Source organism: Geotrypetes seraphini, chromosome 13 (assembly GCF_902459505.1).
Source record: "Geotrypetes seraphini chromosome 13, aGeoSer1.1, whole genome shotgun sequence".
Classification (NCBI taxonomy): domain Eukaryota; kingdom Metazoa; phylum Chordata; class Amphibia; order Gymnophiona; family Dermophiidae; genus Geotrypetes; species Geotrypetes seraphini.
The window spans coordinates 63,974,568-63,992,915 of record NC_047096.1 but is presented as its reverse complement, the minus strand read 5'-3'; the positions used below and the strand labels follow the sequence as shown (position 1 = coordinate 63,992,915).

Here is an 18,348-nt window from a genome sequence, read left to right as displayed (position 1 = left end):
CAAACATTCAGTTTACCTGCTTAAAAGGCTAGGAATCTTTTATATTGGCAGGCCTTTATTGTTGGATGGGTAAACATGTGGATTCTATGTGTGGGCCTAATAGCACAGTCCAAATTAAAGTGGGAAGCCAGGTATAAAGGGGCCAAGCCAAAGATTGATTTGAGACAGAGACAAGAAAATTTAAACAGAACTCTTGCTTCCAGGAGCAGCCAATGAAGTTTTTGATAATAGGGAGTTATATTTTCCCATTTTTTAAAACCGAAAATCAGTCGTACTGCTGAATTTTGAATAACATCTCCCGTTTCTTACCCATGTTAATGCCGCTCTCTGGTTTAGATACATCAGGGGACTCTGCTGTATCCTCTGGTTCACAGGAGCTCTCAGAGCCATCTTCTTCTTCGAGATCAGAGTTGCTATTTTCTGGGCCATCTTCGGGTAGGTTACTGTCTGCCAGAGAGCTGATGGAGTGGATATGGGACTGAACAATGCGCTGGACAGCTGCAAGAAGGAAAGAAAAGATGAACCCAGGCACCAAAATAACTCCTCAGCAACTGGGGGGGGGGGGGGGGGGGGGAGGAGGGCACAGGACTCACAGAAACAACACAGCCATCTCTACAGGGCACTGAGGACACAGGGGACAACAAAGGCATCTTTGCAAGGGCACCATGGCTCCAGAGTGGCAGCACAATCCCAGAGGGAAAAGAAGGAAGGTGAGCTTCTTATTCTTCCAAGAAAGGAGAGTGAAGGGGATCCTTGGAATCAGGGGCAGAAGAACAAGAGGTCCTCATGCTTTACCATGTGTGAGAAAAAGGAGACCCAGGCACCTGCTGCTCCCCTAAGCTCCTATCCAGGGGCTGTGGAGACATAAGGCACCCACTTCCAAATCCATAAGCTGACATTTATAGATTCTGGGTGGTATTTCCTGTGACTTTTAATTAGAGAAGTTTCTAAATCACTGACTGTGATAAAGTCACAAGTCACAGCTGCTGTGCCGCTCTCAAATGCCAGCAGTTAACATCAAAAGCCTGGAAGACAAGGCTTGATAGGAGCCCATCCTATAGCAGTGAGTACAGGGTGAGTTCAGCCATAGAGAGGACGGGAGCGTCCATCGTGGTCTCAGAGTCCAGCCATGAAGAGGAGGGGGAGGGCTCATTGTGGTGTCAAAGCACAGCCAGGGAGGGCCCATCCATTGGGGGGGGGGGGGGTGCGGTTCCATTGTGGTGTCAGGGCTCAGCCATAAAGAGGAGGGGGAGGGGTCCATCATGGTGATAGAGCCCAGCCATGGAAAGGAAGAAAGGAGAACTAAAGGAATGGGCAGGGAAATATACTAGGGACAAAAGCATAGCAGACAGGATTAAAATCAAGCATCCAGCAGGAATTCAACTAGCAACAGTGCTTCCCTTATTAAATTGACATGGTTTTAGATAATACATGTGAAATATTTGTTGCCTAAAGTTAGTATTTGTTACTTTTTTGACTAGTTTTGAGGTCTTGCACTGTTTACAGTCCTTTGTACAAGTCTGTCATCTTTGCAGTATTCCACACTGTTACGTCTAGTTATTGTTCACATCCACTTGCCTAAGCCATATTCTACTCATCTATCTACCTGTCCAAAGACACCACTTTCAAGTTTAAGTTGCCAAATACAATGTTGGATGAATCGTTTTTACAAAAAACAAGGCAATAAATGATACTACTACATATATACGTCACTGGTCTAGACAACTAAACAGTCCCAGGATCTCCTGGTTTTCGGCTCAGCTGCTCTTCAATTCCGCTGCCTAGATCCTGATTGTAATTGTACACACACATACACACTGCCTGGAGCTCCAAAATAATCACTCAAAGCTGCAGGGAGGGGGAGGGGGTGCTGGTAGTTTGTCCTCTCTCTCTTCGCTTACACAGTGCTCCGCCAACCAGTGCAGATCCTGGCCTGAGAAGCACAAATGCACCGTGTTGGCAGGCGTCAGACCCACTGCTTATCCATGTGGTACGCAAGTAATGATGTGACTGATACCCAGGACCTGTGGGCGCCAGGCTGATAGCTTCATGGACATAGGCATAGTTTTTGACTGGGTTTTGAATCTGGCCTGAGCCAGCCTTATCTAGTGACCCTCGGAGAGAGTTTGACTGTTTGTGAATCTCCTCTCAGCAGTTCAGCTATAAACCTTCCTCCACCCTGCTGACGTCTTTGGCTAAAGACAATTTTGCATACCTTAGGAAATCTCTTAGCAGGCTCTGTCCAAGGGATATATTAAAAAATGCAACAGTTTGGATAAATAATGATCTAGTCCAGGGGTGCCCACACTTTTTGGGCTTGTGAGCTATTTTTAAAATGACCAAGTCAAAATGATCTACCAACAATAAAATTTTAAAAAACACAAAGCAAACTGTACGCAGAGAAAATGTTAATTATCATTCCTATTCCGGGGATTTTCAAAGAGGTCAAGGCAGATGACTTTATGCAATGTCACCTCAGGAACAACTATACAAAAATAGACAAATATACCCCCTCCCTTTTTACTAAACTGCGATAGCAGTTTTTAGCGCAGGGAGCTGCGCTGAATGCCCCACACTGCTCTCGACGCTCATAGGCTCCCTGCGCTAAAAACCGCTATTGCGGTTTAGTAAAAGGGGGCCATAGTGCAAAATATAGACAGCAGATATAAATTCTCAAAATGGACACATTTTAATCACTAAATTGAAAATAAAATCATTTTTCCTACCTTTGTTGGCTGGTGATTTCATGAGTCTCTGGTTGCACTTTATTCTTCTGACTGTGCATCCAGTATTTCTTCCCTTCTCTCAGCCTGCTGTATGCTTCCAGACCTCATTCCCTCCGCCAACTTTTTCTTCCTCTCTACCTGCCCCCTTCCCTTTCTTTCTTTCTGTCTCCCTGCCCCCCTTTCTTTCTGTCTGTTTTTCTCTCTCCATGTCCCCTTTCTTTCTGTCTTCCTGTCCCCCCTTTCTTTCTTTCTGTCTCCCTGCTCCTCCTTCTTTCTGTTTCCCTGCCTGCTCCCAAGCCGCTGCCGCCACCATCTGGAAAAACAGGCCTCCAAACCACAGCCGCCCCAAGCTCTCCCTTCTTCAAATCTAAAGTCATTATATCAGGAGTGTCAAGTCCCTCCTCAAGGGCCGCAATCCAGTCAGGTTTTCAGGATTTCCCCAATGAATGTACATGAGATCTATTAGCATACAATGAAAGCAGTGCATGCAAATAGATCTCATGCATATTCATTGGGGAAATCCTGAAAACCCGACTGGATTGCAGCCTTCGAGGAGGGACTTTGACACCCCTGACCTAACATCTTCAACAAAGTAACCAGTCATTTTTGGGCCAAGCTCTTCCTCTTCCTACCAACATCTGCTTTACTGGCCACTAGAGAGTTTACTACAAGGAACATCTAATTAGGGTTACCAGTCGTCCGGATTTACCCAGACATGTCATCTTTTTAGAGGGCAGGTCCAGGCATCTGGACAGCTTTTCAAAACCCGGCACTTTGTCCGGCTTTTGAAAAGCAGATCACGTCAGGAGGGGCATCTGCACATGGGTGGATGCTATGCAGTGGCATCACATTGCACACGCCCATGCACTCATGCCCTCCTGACCGAGACGAGCAGGTTTTGGGGGGAGTAAGGCTAGGGGTGTGGGGTGGACATGACAGGGCAGGGATGGGTGCAACTGGGCAGGCCTGGGGGCAGGTCTATGGGTACGGATTTTACATATGTAAAATCTGGTAACCTTACATCTAATGATCTATAAATGCATCCCTAGCTTTCTCAGTATAGTATTGTCTTTCTCAGTATAATATCGTCTTCTAGCTTTCTAAACTTTCAGAACGCACAGATATGATATCCTCAAAGCATCCCCCTTAATTCTATGAGAGGCGCTAAAAAGTTCTCAGCTCAACCAACAAAGTCAGAAAAATAAGGAACGGAAAAATTGGAAAATCGATGGAGACTGCCCCAGCTTTGTTGGTTGGGCTGAGAACTTTTCAGTGGCCCCTCAAATTTCACTACAGTATTCAGCCAAATACAAATAATGAAAAAATATTATTCAGCTGAATACAAATACAAATAATGGGCATTGAGATTTGACATACCAAATAATAAAAGAAGCAGTGTGAAAGCAAAGATCAAGTGTTTATTTCAGCAGGATTTGGCACAGTAGATCCCTGGATTATTTGTATTTGAATTTAAATTACTATTTGGCTGAATATGAATTATGTATTTGAGACACTAGTATTCGGAGCTGAATCAAATTGAATATAAATATTTACTTCAGTCCTAATATTATCCCCCAAATGATCATGAACAACAGGTGCTTTATTTCTTACAGACCTAGACTGATCTCCCATCATTTTCTATCCTCTATAATAAAACCCTAAGCGCGCATGCGCACTTAGGGTTTTGTGATCCCTGCCACTGTGTTGTGTCCCTCCATGCCGAATTCGATTTCCAGCGATTGGAGCGGCTTGCGACAGCGATTTCAGCGGCGGTTTGATTCCTGCGCTGCTGGGATGCCTCGTCTCACCCCCTACCAGCAAATGCAGCAGCCACGGGGCATTTGCTAGGCCGGCCCACTTCGATAATGCGAGGTGGGCCGGCCTGGCAAAAGCCCCTAGGCTGCCCAGGCTAGTGGATCAGCTAAGAGGTGCTGCTGGATAGGGGAGAGGTAAAACAAAGGGAGAAGGGCTACTGCTGGACAGGGGGGAGCAGGGAAGAGGTGCTGCTGGACAAGGGGGAGGTAAAAGGAAGGGAGAAGGCCTACTGCTGGACAGAGGGAGCAGGGAAGAGGTGCTGCTGGATAGGGGAGAGGTAAAACAAAGGGAGAAGGGCTGCTGCTGGACAGGTGGGAGGTAAAAGGAAGGGAGAAGGCCTACTGCTGGACAGAGAGAGCAGGGAAGAGGTGCTGCTGGATAGGGGAGAGGTAAACTGAAGGGAGAAGGGCTACTGCTGGACAGGGGGAGCAGGCAAGGGGTGGTGGTGGTGGACAGCCGAGGAAAGAGAGAGACAAAAAGAAAGAAAGAAAGAAAGACACACACATCTATTCTAGCACCCGTTAATGTAACAGGCTTAAAGACTAGTGTTTTATAAAAGATCCACCCTTTCCACTCATTTATTTCTCTTCACAGTGCCCAAGATACATCCCAACTACCAGCTGTAAAGAGGTCCATTCTTAACTTATATTTGAGGCGAAACTTGCTTGACTCCTGTAGCTATTTCATATCAAACATGAGCACTGGCGTGCCAGGGTCCATGTGTGATGAGATTGAAAGGGGGGAATGTGTCCAGGAAGAGGGCTCCTGAGCTTTAAAAGATGTCAGCACTGGAGCAGGTTTACAACTCCTTGAACTGAAAGGTTTAGGACCAGCACTCTGTGTTTACTCCTGCCACAGACACCAAATCTATTCAACACCTGCCTTAACTAGGTCTATACAAAAAAGTCACTACCTGAAAGATATTCATGAATAATTGTCTCAAAAAACAATTCAACAAGTGTCAATTCTTAACTTGGTTTCTTCTTAAAGTACAAACCACACTTGGATAATACAAGCTAACTGTTTTCCCCATGAGCTTTCACCTCCAGTTTAACTGTGTTTGTTTGTCGGTTCCCTGACGAAGGACCGAAATGTGGCACGTCGGAACCTGCTACTATTTCAAAGCTAAGTTTGAGTAATTTGCCTTTCAACTTTTAGATGTGCATAAGAAGCTAAGCATAGCCGTTATAGCTAGCAACATAGCAGTTAAGGAGAATATCTCACACTGGAGCAAAGAATTTTTTGGAACACTGCAATGATTGGGTGATGAGGCGGAACATATCGCCTTCATGTCTCTGAGCAGAGTTCTCCAAGTTAAGAATTGACACTTGTTGAATGGTTTTTTGAGACAATTATTCATGAATATCTTTCATGTAGTGACTTTTTTGTATATAACTAACTTTATTTAGTCACTCAACAGCAACACTTTATTTGTTGATTTTGTTACCCCTTCAGTATATTTTTTAACTAGGTCTAAGCAAGGAAAGAAGATGTGGACTGTAAACCCCAGTGGTCCGACATTTTTGCCAACTAATATCAATGAAAAATATATACAAATGTACTGTATTTGACGCAATAAAATAGGCTAACTTAGCAAACCACAATGCTGCAATTTCAAAAAATGGAGAAAAAGATACTCTAAGATCTAGGTTTTTTTTCTTAGAGCTTTAATCAGTGGTCAGAAAAAATTCCACTCATATAAACATGCAAATACATTCCAAAATCTAAATTTTATGTCAAGTCTCTTCAAATTATATTTTGCATTTCCATGTTTATATGATCAGAAAGAGTAAAACAGATTTTATGCTGCTTATCTGAGGAATAAGGAATGGATTTCCCCACATCCATCTTAATAATGGCTTATGGACTTCTCTTTTGGAAATTATCTAAACCTTTTTCAAACCCTGATAAGCTAACTGCTTTCACCACATTCTCCAGCAACGAATTCCAGAGTTTAATTACACATTGAAGAAATGTTTTCTCCTGCCTGTTTAAAATCTACTACTTAGTAGCTTCACCACATGCCCCCTATTGTTTTTGGAAAGAGTTAAGAAGCGATTCACGTCTACCCTTTCCACTTCACTCATTATTTTATCATATCACCCCTGAACTGTCTCTTCTCCTAGCTGAAGAACCTTAGCCACTTTAGCCTTTCCTCATAGGGAAGCCATCCCATCCATTTGATCATTTTTATTGCCCTTCCCTGTACCTTTTCAAAGATGATAAGGAACCATTACTTTACCTTTAAGGGAAGGTGGGTTGTAGCCACAGGGATTGGGTCTCTTTGTCTTGAGCAGGTGAGAGTCTCCCAAAGCTCTCTGGAAAGAGGAAAAAAAGGGGAGCATTACTGCTATAGAAACAGCCTCCCATTATTATGTTTTTCTTTATGATTATTATAACATTTATTTCTCACCCATCAAAAATAGTCTCAGCAAGTTAAAAGCAATTTACACAATCATAAAATCCAGACAAACAGTAGCAAATCAAATTAGACTCAATATGGAGTAGGGAAAGAGAGAGAGAGAGATCTCTTTCCCTACTCTCTTCCCTGCATCTCTTCCATCCCCTCTACTGCCACATCCAACATGTCTCCCTCGCTCATCCCCCGGATCATGTGCAGCATTTTTCACCACTGCCCACCAGCCCTATGCCCATTTCTCCTTCTATCACCCCTCTCCAACACCATGCCATATCTCTCCCTCTATCACTATGTCTAACATTCCTCCACCCTGCAATCCCTTCAGTCTGTTCCTCTGTTCCCTCTCCACCACCATAGCCAACATTTCTCTTTCTCATCCTTCTTGTCCCCATGCATCTCTACTTCAGTCCTCTCTCTATGCCCCAAAATTTTCTTCTTTCTTCCTTTCTCCATGTGCACCATCTCTTTTTCTCTCACTCACACACTCATACCCAACAATTCTCCCTTTTTTATTCCCTCTTTCCCACGTCCCAAGTTAGTGCCCCTTCTGTGTCTCATGTTCATGCCCCCTCCCTTCCTTCTGTGTCCCAAGTTCATACCCCCTTCCCTGCCTTCCAGCCTTTGTCCCAAATTCGTGCCCCTCTCATCTCCCAATGTGCTCCTTCCTCCCTCCTTTCTCTCTTTGTCCCTCAACTATGTCCTCTCTCTTCCTTATTTGTTGTCTTTAGGGCCGACCAGCTGGGCTGCTCCTTCCTGCCTTCAGCCATACTTGTTCTTTGTAGGGACGCAGGCAGCGGCTTTTTCCCAGCAGGTAGTGGCTCTTGCAGAGGGAAGGCTTGCAAGGTCAGCCACTGACCCCGCAAGCCTTCTCTCCTACGTCAGCTCTGACGTAGGAGAGAAGGCATGTGGGTCAGCCGCTGCCTGCATTCCTGCAAAGAACAAGTGCGGCTGAAGGCAGGAAAGAGCAGCCCACCTGGAACGAGGACTACTGAGGTAACTGGGATCCCGGCTGACCCAGAAGGCTTCCCTCTGACCTCAGCTCTGACATCAAAGGGAAGCCTTCTGGGTTGGCTTCGTCAGAGGGGGGGGGGCATGCAGTTTGAGGGCAGGAAGGAGGCCAGTTTTTTAAAATGGGATCCCCAGCGGTGGCGAATGACATTGGGGAGGAAGGGGGCAGGAGACCCAAGCAGTGCCACGTACCCCCAACAAGCTGTTAATGATGGTGAAGAATGAGGGGGGTGCTTCCAACTGTGGGGACAAAGCTTTACTCCGTTCTCGCCAGTGGTAAAAAGTTTTGTTCCCATGTTTGCGGCGAATCAGTCTTTGACGTCTTTATAGCCTTGGGCAAACTGTGGTTCACCACAGTGTTTGTTCACCGTGTCATTCTCTATTATAGAATACTTGCTAATCAATGCACAACTACCAAGCCTTAGACACCAACATTTACTCCAGCTTATGACTGGCACAGATGCTCTGGCCTAACCTTAGTCACTGATATCCACAGTGCAAATTCTCTTGCTACAGAATTTGCACTCAGCGCAAATCATAATGGCAACTAACATTGGGTGGCATTTACTGAATCTGGCCCATAGTGTAGAACTGCAAGGGGGTGGAGCATGCAAGTGAACAGAGCATGTCTGGATCTTCCAGATTCATAGAGCTACCAGGTTACCAATTTCAGGAGGGAAACTCTGGCTGGTCCTGGGTTTAAACTTACATCCCAAAGCCAGGGCAGGATTAATTTGTTGAGGGCTCCTAGGCACACAAGTACACTGGGCCTCCTGCCCTGCCCCACCCCACCATGCAGAAACAGAAACAGGCAGCTGCGTCAGAGGGAAGCTTTGGGTAAGTAGCACCGCTTGCACAATTACAGTTCCTGTTGCCTTTCTTACCCGCGTTGCTTGCTTGTCTTACTTTCCGTCGATGGGGGGGGGAGGGCCTGCGTTGCCGATCGATGCTGGAGGGGCCCATCACCGTTTGGAAAAAACAATGTTGATGCCCTCCTTCATCGGGCTCCCCTGACCATTTCGGGCCCTAGGCACAGGCCTACTTGGCCTATTGGTTAATCCTGCCCTGCCCAAAGCACTGTAGTATTTGTAGTCCATAATTCTATTCGTTGCTATCCATGCTGCAGGTCCCATAATGCACCAGGATGAGGTTGGCTGATATCCAGGACTGGCCAAAAAATCTCCCTCCTGGAAGGGGTAACTTGGCAGCTCTGTATAGCAGGGCTACTCAGTTCCAGTTCTAGAGGTCCACAGGAAGGCCAGGTTTTCAGGATATCCACAATGAATATGCATGAGAGAAATCTGCATGCCGGTGGTGTAATCAGAAGACAATTGTTGGATGGGCCAGTGGGTAGGCTTGGTAGGCATACGTTTCCTCTTCTCTCCTTCCTTCCCTCCTCCCCCCCCCCCTCCAAACTTTAAAAATTAAATATTTAGTTAACAAAAATTCCCAGCCTTGCTAGTTGAAGACATCCACAACCCGCCAACCCATGTTTAGAAAAGTGCAGCAGTCAAAGGTAGTGCTCTGAGCACCCCAGGCATACTCAATTCTCATGCATGAACTGAACAGTTCCTGTTCTGGTGTCAGCAGTTTAGAGTAGGGTCACCAGATATCTGGATTTCCCTGGACATGTCCAGCCTTTCAAAACCCGGCACTTTGGGTTCTGAAAAGCCTCCTCTAAATCGCATCGGGCAGAACGATGAGAGCAGACAGCGGGCGGTGGGGCCAGGGAGGGGCTAGGGCGAGATTGGGCGGGACTGGGGCATAACAGGGCGAGGGATGGGTGGAGCTGGCAGACCTGGGGGCAGGTCTAGGGGTCTGGATTTTACTATAGTTTGGAGCACCACCACTAACTGCCACAGTTTTTTGATGGGGAGTTCAGCAGGCTGCAGATGTCTTCAGCTGGTGGGGCTTGGAGATCCTTGTCAGCTACGTAAATGTTACAACTAAAGTGCCAAGTTTTTATGTTTCAAAAACTCAGCACCCACAAAACTGTACACTTAGGACCTAGAGAAAATCTACCATTACTTCCAAAACTCACTTAAAGACTATAAACCTATACTATGCCAAAGGCAGTGGGACCTAGAACATCAGTACAGCTATTGAGAAAACTGAACAAGCCAGATTACTACAGATCCTTACATGGCAACTCCATTATTTGGCCTCCACCACTCATACAGAACACAGAGACCTTCACCAAATACAAACACAGTGACCACAGAAATATGGAGATAAAACACTCATCTGAAACCTCAAGAAGCCAGATTCTTGCATGCAGTAAAACACTAAACAAACAAAAATATTCCCCCCTGTACTGTGAAAAATAAGATAGCAGATGTCAAGGCCAGTGCTTGGGGTTGGGGGGTAGTTGCAACCAGGGCAAATGCTCTGGGCCTTCAGGACAGAGAGGGCTCCAAAGCCTGCCTGAAGCTGAAGCTGTTATAATGCATTGGGGTCCCCTCCCAAATTTCTGCCATGAGCACCAACTATTCTATCACCAGCTCTAGAGATTCCAAAAAGTGACATACTCCAGTCACTAAATAGAAAATAACATTTTTCTTTCTACCTTTTTTGTCTGGTTATTTTATTTTTCTAATTGTGTTGTCCTAGTCTCTGGTTTCTGTGTTCCTCTGTCTTCTCTTAATTCTTTTCCCATTTTCTCCTGTTCATTTGGCATTTCTTCTCTCTCTGTGTCTACCATCCATCTCTCTTCTGTGTCCTTGTCCTTATCATCCTTTTTGTCCAGCATCTGTTTCTTTATCTTACTCTTCCCCAGGTCCAGCATCTCACCTTTATGACTCTGCCCTTTTTCTTCCCTGTGTCCAGAATTTTCCACATGCCTTCCTTCATATCCAGCATTCTCCATGGCCTGTATCTCCCCATGTCTGGAATCTCAATCCATTTCTTTCCCTATCCAATATCCCCTCTGTGTGGTTTCCCTGTATCCAGAATTTATTTTTACCATTCCTTCCCTTATGTCCAGCTTGCCCTCTCAGTGGCCTGTCCCTCCCTGTGGCCAGAATTTCCCCCCTCAGAATCCAACCCCAGTATACCCTTTGTCTGTTCATCCCTCCCTGTGTCCAAGATCTCCCCCATTCTTTCTCTTACAACTGGCATTCCTTCTTTATATCATTTCTGTCCACCTCAACCCCCCTCCCCCCACAAAAAATCTAGCATCTTGTCCTATGTCCTTATCCCCCCATTTGATGTCTTTACATCTTTTAATTCCAAGCAATCACCTCCCTCTCCTTAACAGCTCTTTTCCCTACTAGCCTGTTATTGAATTGCCCCATTAGAACTTCTGGTCAAGAGCATGTTTTCTGATTCAGGTTAATTTTCTCTACTGACACATTGTTTGATCTCATGAAGATCATGACTGAGGTTATAAGCAATTTCTGCCAAAAATGCCACAAAGACATTGGAATGGGGGTTAAGGGAGGTGGAAGTGCATATGGAGAGAATGGAGCCATCACTCTACAAACCTCTCAGGAGGTTCCTCCTGAGTGTATCTATGGTATTTACCAGTAACCTGCTGCTCAAATTGCACCAACATCAGCTTTACTCACCTGGCATGGAGAGGATTCTTCTTCTGAAAGAGAGAGAGAGAAAGACCATCGTAAAGATGTTTTCAAATATGAAGAGGGACCCCTCCCCCACCAAATTAGTGCACTGGGAGGAGGGGATAGAGGGGAGTTCTAAGGTGTAGTGAGGAGAAAGGGAAAATGGAGGAGGAGTGATTGCAAGTGGCTACTTAGCCCACCAGAGAAAATCATCGGGCTGAGGAGCTCCAGGAGTGGTGGACCATCAAGGACATTTGTAGGGTGTTGGGATTAACTGGAGGGAGGGGGAAAGAGAATCAAGAGTCTCTAAGGGAGATGCAATGAGCAGTGTCAGCTCTATGTTAGTGTCAATTGGAGATCTTATGCAAGACTTCCAGTTGGCACTAATGCAAAGCTGTGTGTGCATGCTCTGGCGAGATCTTCCATGTCAGTGCACATTTTTCTACGCTCGGCCTATTTACATGTTATTTGGTTAAGAACATAATAGTAGCCTTACTGGGTCAGACCAATGGTTCATCTAGCCCAGTATCCCGTCTTCACGGAGGCCAATCCAAGTCACAAGTACCTGGCAAAAACCCAAATAGTAGTACCATTCCATACCATGAATCCAGGGCAAGCCATGGCTTCCTCCATGTCTGTCTCAACGGCAGACTATGGACATTTCCTCCAGGAACTTGTCCAAACCTTTTTTAAAACTAGCTACATTAATCGCTCTCACCACATCCTCTGGCAATGCATTCCAGAGCTTAAGTATTCTGAGTGAAAAAAAGATTTCCTTCTATTGTTTTTAAAAGTATTACTCTAACTTGGAAAGCAAAATTTTGTTACGTTTGCATTACAAAAAATGGTGTCAGGTCAAAAGCGCGCCGGGACAAAGGCGCGCCCAGACAATTGAGCGCAGCGCGCGCCGCCGCGCCCCTCTAAATTACTGTTTTTAACGCTCCGACGGGTGGGCGTGGGGGGGAACCCCCCACTTTACTTAATAGACATCGCGCCACGTTGTGGGGGCGTTGTGGGGGGTGGGGAGGGTTCTAACCCCCCACATTTTACTGAAAACTTCACTTTTTCCCTGTTTTTAGGGAAAAAGTTCAGTTTACAGTAAAATGTGGAGGGTTACAACCCTCCAAACCCCCCCATAACGCCGGCGCAATGTCTATTAAGTAAACTGTGGGAGTTCCCCAACAAAACCCCCCGTCGGAGCCCCTAAAAACTGTAATTTAGAGTGGCGCGGCGGCACGCGCTTTTGTCTTTCGCGCCGTTGTCTATGAACCGTTAAGACAGAGCTTACAGGAATGGGGTAGGGACAGAGACAAATTTATCCCCGTGTCATTCTCTACTTCACAGTAACTAAATTAGCTGCTAAAAAAGTGGATGGTTGCCCCCAGAGGATAGGAGGAAAGGAAATTTGGCCACTTAGCCACCAATTTCCTGTACTAAGCAGCAAAGTTTACAAAGTTTGACTGTAACATAGAAAAGCCATCTAGTGACGGATTATAGATTGCTATATTTGTGAGGACAATTAAGGAAAGAAACACACCTAGCGTTTTATATTCTATTTACTCTATGCGGTAGACACAAGAGTTGTGAGGTAGGAATTAAAGGGCAGCCCTGCAGGAGAAACTGAACAGGTCATGAATCCAAAAAGTCAATAAGATTTCAAATTCTAACATTAAATACTAGGCTCAGATTCAGATTCTCTGAAGACACCAACAGAGCCAGTCTATAACTAAAGATTGGCCTGGGCCCCTCTTCTCACCTCAGCTTCTCTCTCTTCCACTTAACCTTAATGATAGATCCTCTATTGCAGTGATTCCCAACCCTGTCCTGGAGGAACACCAGGCCAATCGGGTTTTCAGGCTAGCCCTAATGAATATGCATGAGAGAGATTTGCATATGATGGAAGTGATAGGCATGCAAATTTGCTTCATGCATATTCATTAGGGCTAGCCTGAAAACCCAATTGGCCTGGTGTTCCTCCAGGACAGGGTTGGGAACCACTGCTCTATTGCAGTGTTTTCCAAGTCATTTCTGGAATATTCCCTTGCCGGTCAAGTTTACAGGATATCAACAATGAATATGCATGAGATTGATTTGCATACACTACTTCCATTGTATGCAAATCTATTTCTTGCTTATTCATTGAAGATATCCTGAAAACCTGACTGGCAAGGGAGTACTTCAGGACACCATGCCTGTAATTCAGGGATCTCAAAGTCCCTCCTTGAAGGGCCGCAATCCAGTCGGGTTTTCAGGATTTCCCCAATGAATATGTATTGGAAGCAGTGCATGCACATAGATCTCATGCATATTCATTGGGAAAATCCGGAAAACCCAACTGGATTGCGGCCCTCAAGGAGGGACTTTGAGACCCCTGCTGTAATTGATTGTATAACCATGAGGGAAGGTGGACCTTTAATGACACAGCTGAACATGGCTGTAAAGGGTTAAAGTTGGCACTTTTTAACTCAAAACGTGCCCCCTGTTACTTCACAGGGTCAGGAACAAAAGAAAGTCTCTTAATTCAAAGGAAAAAGTCTTGAGATGGACTTATTGCTGGCAGGGCCCAAGATATCTGTGGCCTCTGACTGCCATGCCCCAAACACAGTCTACAAAGTGTCTTTCTGGATCGCAAAGTCTGGCCCCAGCCAAACCTCTGAGCAGGGCTCACATGTATCCAAAAGAAAATTTGGCTTACCTCAGCCCAGCAGAGTATCTGTACACATAGGGTTACCAGTTTTGACGTATGTAGAATCTGGACCCATAGACCCGCCCCCAGGCCTGACCAGTTTTACCCATTCCCGCCCCGTTGGGCCCACACCACACCCCAGCCTTGCCCCTAGCCCCGCTCCCTCAGCCTCATCACCGCTTTGCATCCGCATATGAGCAAATGCCCCTCCCGACACAATCTGCTTTTCAAAACCCGGACAAATTGAAAGGTTTTGAAAAGCCATCCGGATGCCCAGACATGCCCTCTAAAAAGAGGACATGTCCGGGTAAATCCAGATGTCTGGTAACCCTATGTGTACGCATGGTCAAGGCATGGGATGGAAATCACTTCTTCCTTCCCTGTGCCTATTTAATGCAACACTGACCCTGCCTTTTATACTTCGTGGCAGCTGCTTTCCTGGATCTGCCCCTCCCATGACACTTCCCCCTTGGGAGGGGTAATGGAAATTAAGGTGGCTCTGACTGTGAGGGAGTATCCAGCAGGGGGAGTGGTAGCATCCTACGGATTAGGGAATGACACGGTGACAAAATTCATCACCGTTCCCATCTCCGCGGATAACCGCGGGAAACCATCTTCATGTCATTCTTTAAAGAGAGAGGGAAGAATCAGAGTATGAATGGCCACAACCACTGACCCACAAGCTTTGCTTTGAAGAATGCTGGTGTACAAGGACTGCGGTTGAAATAGACACTAAAAAATGACATGGGATTATTTCCCGCGGTTATCCGCGGGGACGGGAACGGTGATGAATTTTGTCACCGTGTCATTCTCTACTATGAATTCCCTCACATTGATGTATACCAGGTGTGTCCAACTTTGGCTGTTGCCAGGTCGGGTTTTCAAGATTTCCGAAATCAATATGCATGAGATCTATTTGCTGACAATGGAAACAGTGCATGCAACTAGATCTCATGCAAATTCATTACGGAACTCCTGAAAACTTGATTAGATTTTGGCCCTTGAGGACCGACATTGGCCAACCCTGATGTAAACAAACTGTAATACAGTGGATCTCCTCTTGAGTTTGCCCTCTTAACAGTAGTAGCGCTCACGTGCTAGCAGCTGTTACTGTACTGCTGGCCTGCAAACTAGAGAGTTGCACGGGGACAGAAATCCCACCCATCCCAGCCCATCCCCGCCAGGATCCTCTCCGTCCCCATCAGGATCCTCTCCATCCCCACCCATCCCCGCAAGGAATTACCTCCATCCCCGCCTGTCCCCATAAAAAGCAGCAATTACTTCTGACAGGATCATCAATTCCACAGTTTCTTTTGTGTTTGTGCTGTTTTCCTTGTGGAATCTCTTTGGTGGAACCCTTTTTTTGTTTTCTGTTCAGGTAATTAGCTTATAAACCCCCTCTTTTACTAAGGCTGACATGTCCATTATATTATAGAAACATAGAAACATAGAAAGATGACGGCAGATAAGGGCTACAGCCCATCAAGTCTGCCCACACCATCGACCCTCCCTTTTAAGTCTAATGTCCCCTTTAAGTAGAATTGTAATAATGCCATTCTACTGACCCGCTCTTTCAAGTCTATACCCTAGTGATCCTATCCTTTGGCTGACCCTCGTAGGGATCCTACATAGGTATCCCATTTATTCTTGAAGTCTGGGACGCTGTGTGCCTCTATCACCTGCATTGGAAGCTTGTTCCAATGCTCAATCACTCTCTCCGTGAAGAAGTACTTCCTGGCATCTCCACGAAACTTCCCTCCCCTGAGTTTGAGCGGATGACCTCTTGTGGTCGAGGGTCCCTTCAGGAGAAAGATATCATCTTCCACCTCAACCCGTCCCGTGATGTACTTAAATGTCTCAATCATGTCTCCCCTCTCCCTACGCTCCTCCTCGACGAACCCTGCTTCAAAAGCCTTCCATCCCCGTGGGAGTCCCGTGGGTTAGGGGGGGAATCCTGCAGGAACCCTGCGGGACCCGCGGGATTCCCGCAATTCCAGTTCCCATGCAGACCTCTACTGCAAACCCCTGCATTTTTAAGAGGACAGACTCGAGGAGGATGTATGTTGCAGCTTATTTACTTCAGTGGCCCACTAGGAGGGGATACCTGATCTCTGATAGGGCAATCCAACCCTGGACACAAATTGTTTTGATGGTTTTATTCCTGCTTTGCTGGATTTGTTTATATCTTACACATGCACTTCATCCACCATGGCTGGAGAGCAATGCCCCTCCCCACCCCCTCTTTTGGAACGGTCTGCAGACTGCAAGCATCTCACCTGGAGAGGAAGGATCTGACACACGAAAAAGCGTGGCTGGAGTGGGTCTCCGACGCCGGATCTGTAGACAATGGAAAAAAAGTTCTGTATGTTTATTATATATGTTTAAGAACTGAATTGTTCAAAGTCACTGCAAAAGCTGGAAATGCAAAGAAGGTCAAACTTACACCTTCACCTACAAACTTCTCTTTTTATTTAGCCTGAAAATAGGGGAAGAGAATTATATCATTATTACACGCCAAAGCCTCAAGCTTTCAGGACTATGAATATGACATCAGATACTGGCTGAGGATTTTTATACTGGCCTCACTGGCTTTCTCTCATGGATTAAAGCTCTTTCCTCTTTTATTTTCCTGCTACAGGACGGGTTGTTCGAGTGTTAGTGCACTGAGATCAAGGTCCCCACTATGATGGACCTCAGTGTTCTGCTACTGAACAAAACTATAGGATGGCAGGACAGAGCTGGAGTAAATGCTCCTGCCTAGGTGCTGGAAATACTTGTGTAACTTATGGCGACCCGTCAAAAGTGCGCCGGACATTGGCACGCTGACATTTGCAGGACAAATGTGCGCTGCAGCTTTGACCGCTCTCAGGCCTTCCTACGGGTGCTCTGAGGAGGTGTGTATGGGAGGGAACACTTACAATTCTTTGCCCTCCCGTTCAGGGGGGGGCATGGAGGGAATATACTTAAAATTCGTGCTCTCTTCCCAAAGCCTGGCTCTTCTGCTCTGAGGGGGTGGGTGGGGGAAAAACCCCTTCCCACTAGAATCGCGCTCTCATTTGGGGGATCCTGACACAGTCTCCCCTCCTACCCTCTCTATACCCTTAATACACTCTAATGTGCTTCTAACTACCCAACAAAGTCTAAAATGCTTCCAATTTACCCAATACTTCTCACTTTAAGATCTCGACTTCTCTTTGGTACGTTTTAAGTAAATATTATGACATCGCTTATGCTATTCCTGCAAACTTTTTAATGTAATTCTTGATAACTTTGATGTAATCCACCTTGAACCGCAAGGCATTGGCGGAATAGAAATCACTAATGTAATGTAATGTAAGATTGCCGCAATCCCCTCCCCCCACTACACTTACAATTGCGCCCCTAAAACCCTGCTCCCTTCATGCGCACACTTGTTGGTGCGTGCATTTGACGGAGTGGAATTGTCGGGGCACAATTGTCCTACGTGCTATTGCTGATGTGCCATAACTTATAGTATTCTCTAAGTTAGTGTTTCCCAAGTCTGCACTGAAGTACTCACTTTCCAGTCAGGTTTTCAGCATATCTACAGGGAATATACATGAGATTGATTTGCACACAATGGAGGCACTGTATGCAAATCATAAGAACATAAGAAGTTGCCTCCGCTGAGTCAGACCAGAGGTCCATCCTGCCCAGCGGTCCGCTCCCGCGGCGGCCCATCAGGCCTAATTGCCTGAACAGTGTCCATGACTAATTTTGTAACTGCCTCTGATCCTCTAATTCTATCCCTATTACCTACCTCTACTCCTATCTGTACCCCTGTATCAATCTCATGCATATTCTTTGTGGATATCCTGAAAACTTGACTGGCAAGGGGTACTCCAGGGTGGACTTGGGAAACACTGCTCTAACCCCCACTTTTATCATGCTCCGCTCGAGTTTTTAGTGAGACAAGTGCTCTGACACTCAAAGAAATTCTATAAGCATCGGAGCATTTACACACCGGCCCACACTAAAAACTTCTAGCGCAGCTTGATAAAAGCTGTCATAAATTATATGCACAAGTGGTGTACATTCAGGTACTTTTCCCTATCTGTCCTGGCAGGCTCACACTTTATCTAATGTACCTGGGGCAATGAGGGATTAAGTGACTTG

The 18,348-nt window shown here is 45.9% G+C and overlaps 1 protein-coding gene across 1 annotated transcript in view; it reads right to left on the bottom strand.

Moving 5' to 3' along the window:
- Positions 1–18,348, bottom strand: part of PPP1R1B (protein phosphatase 1 regulatory inhibitor subunit 1B) — a 45,119-nt gene that overhangs the window by 8,525 nt on the left and 18,246 nt on the right. The window contains exons 2-5 of the mRNA XM_033918435.1: positions 16,491–16,551; positions 11,535–11,557; positions 6,784–6,859; positions 310–498 (exon numbers count right to left, since the gene is read on the bottom strand). Of these exons, the coding sequence (XP_033774326.1) occupies positions 310–498; positions 6,784–6,859; positions 11,535–11,557; positions 16,491–16,551 (349 nt within the window). The remainder of the gene's footprint in view (positions 1–309; positions 499–6,783; positions 6,860–11,534; positions 11,558–16,490; positions 16,552–18,348) is intronic.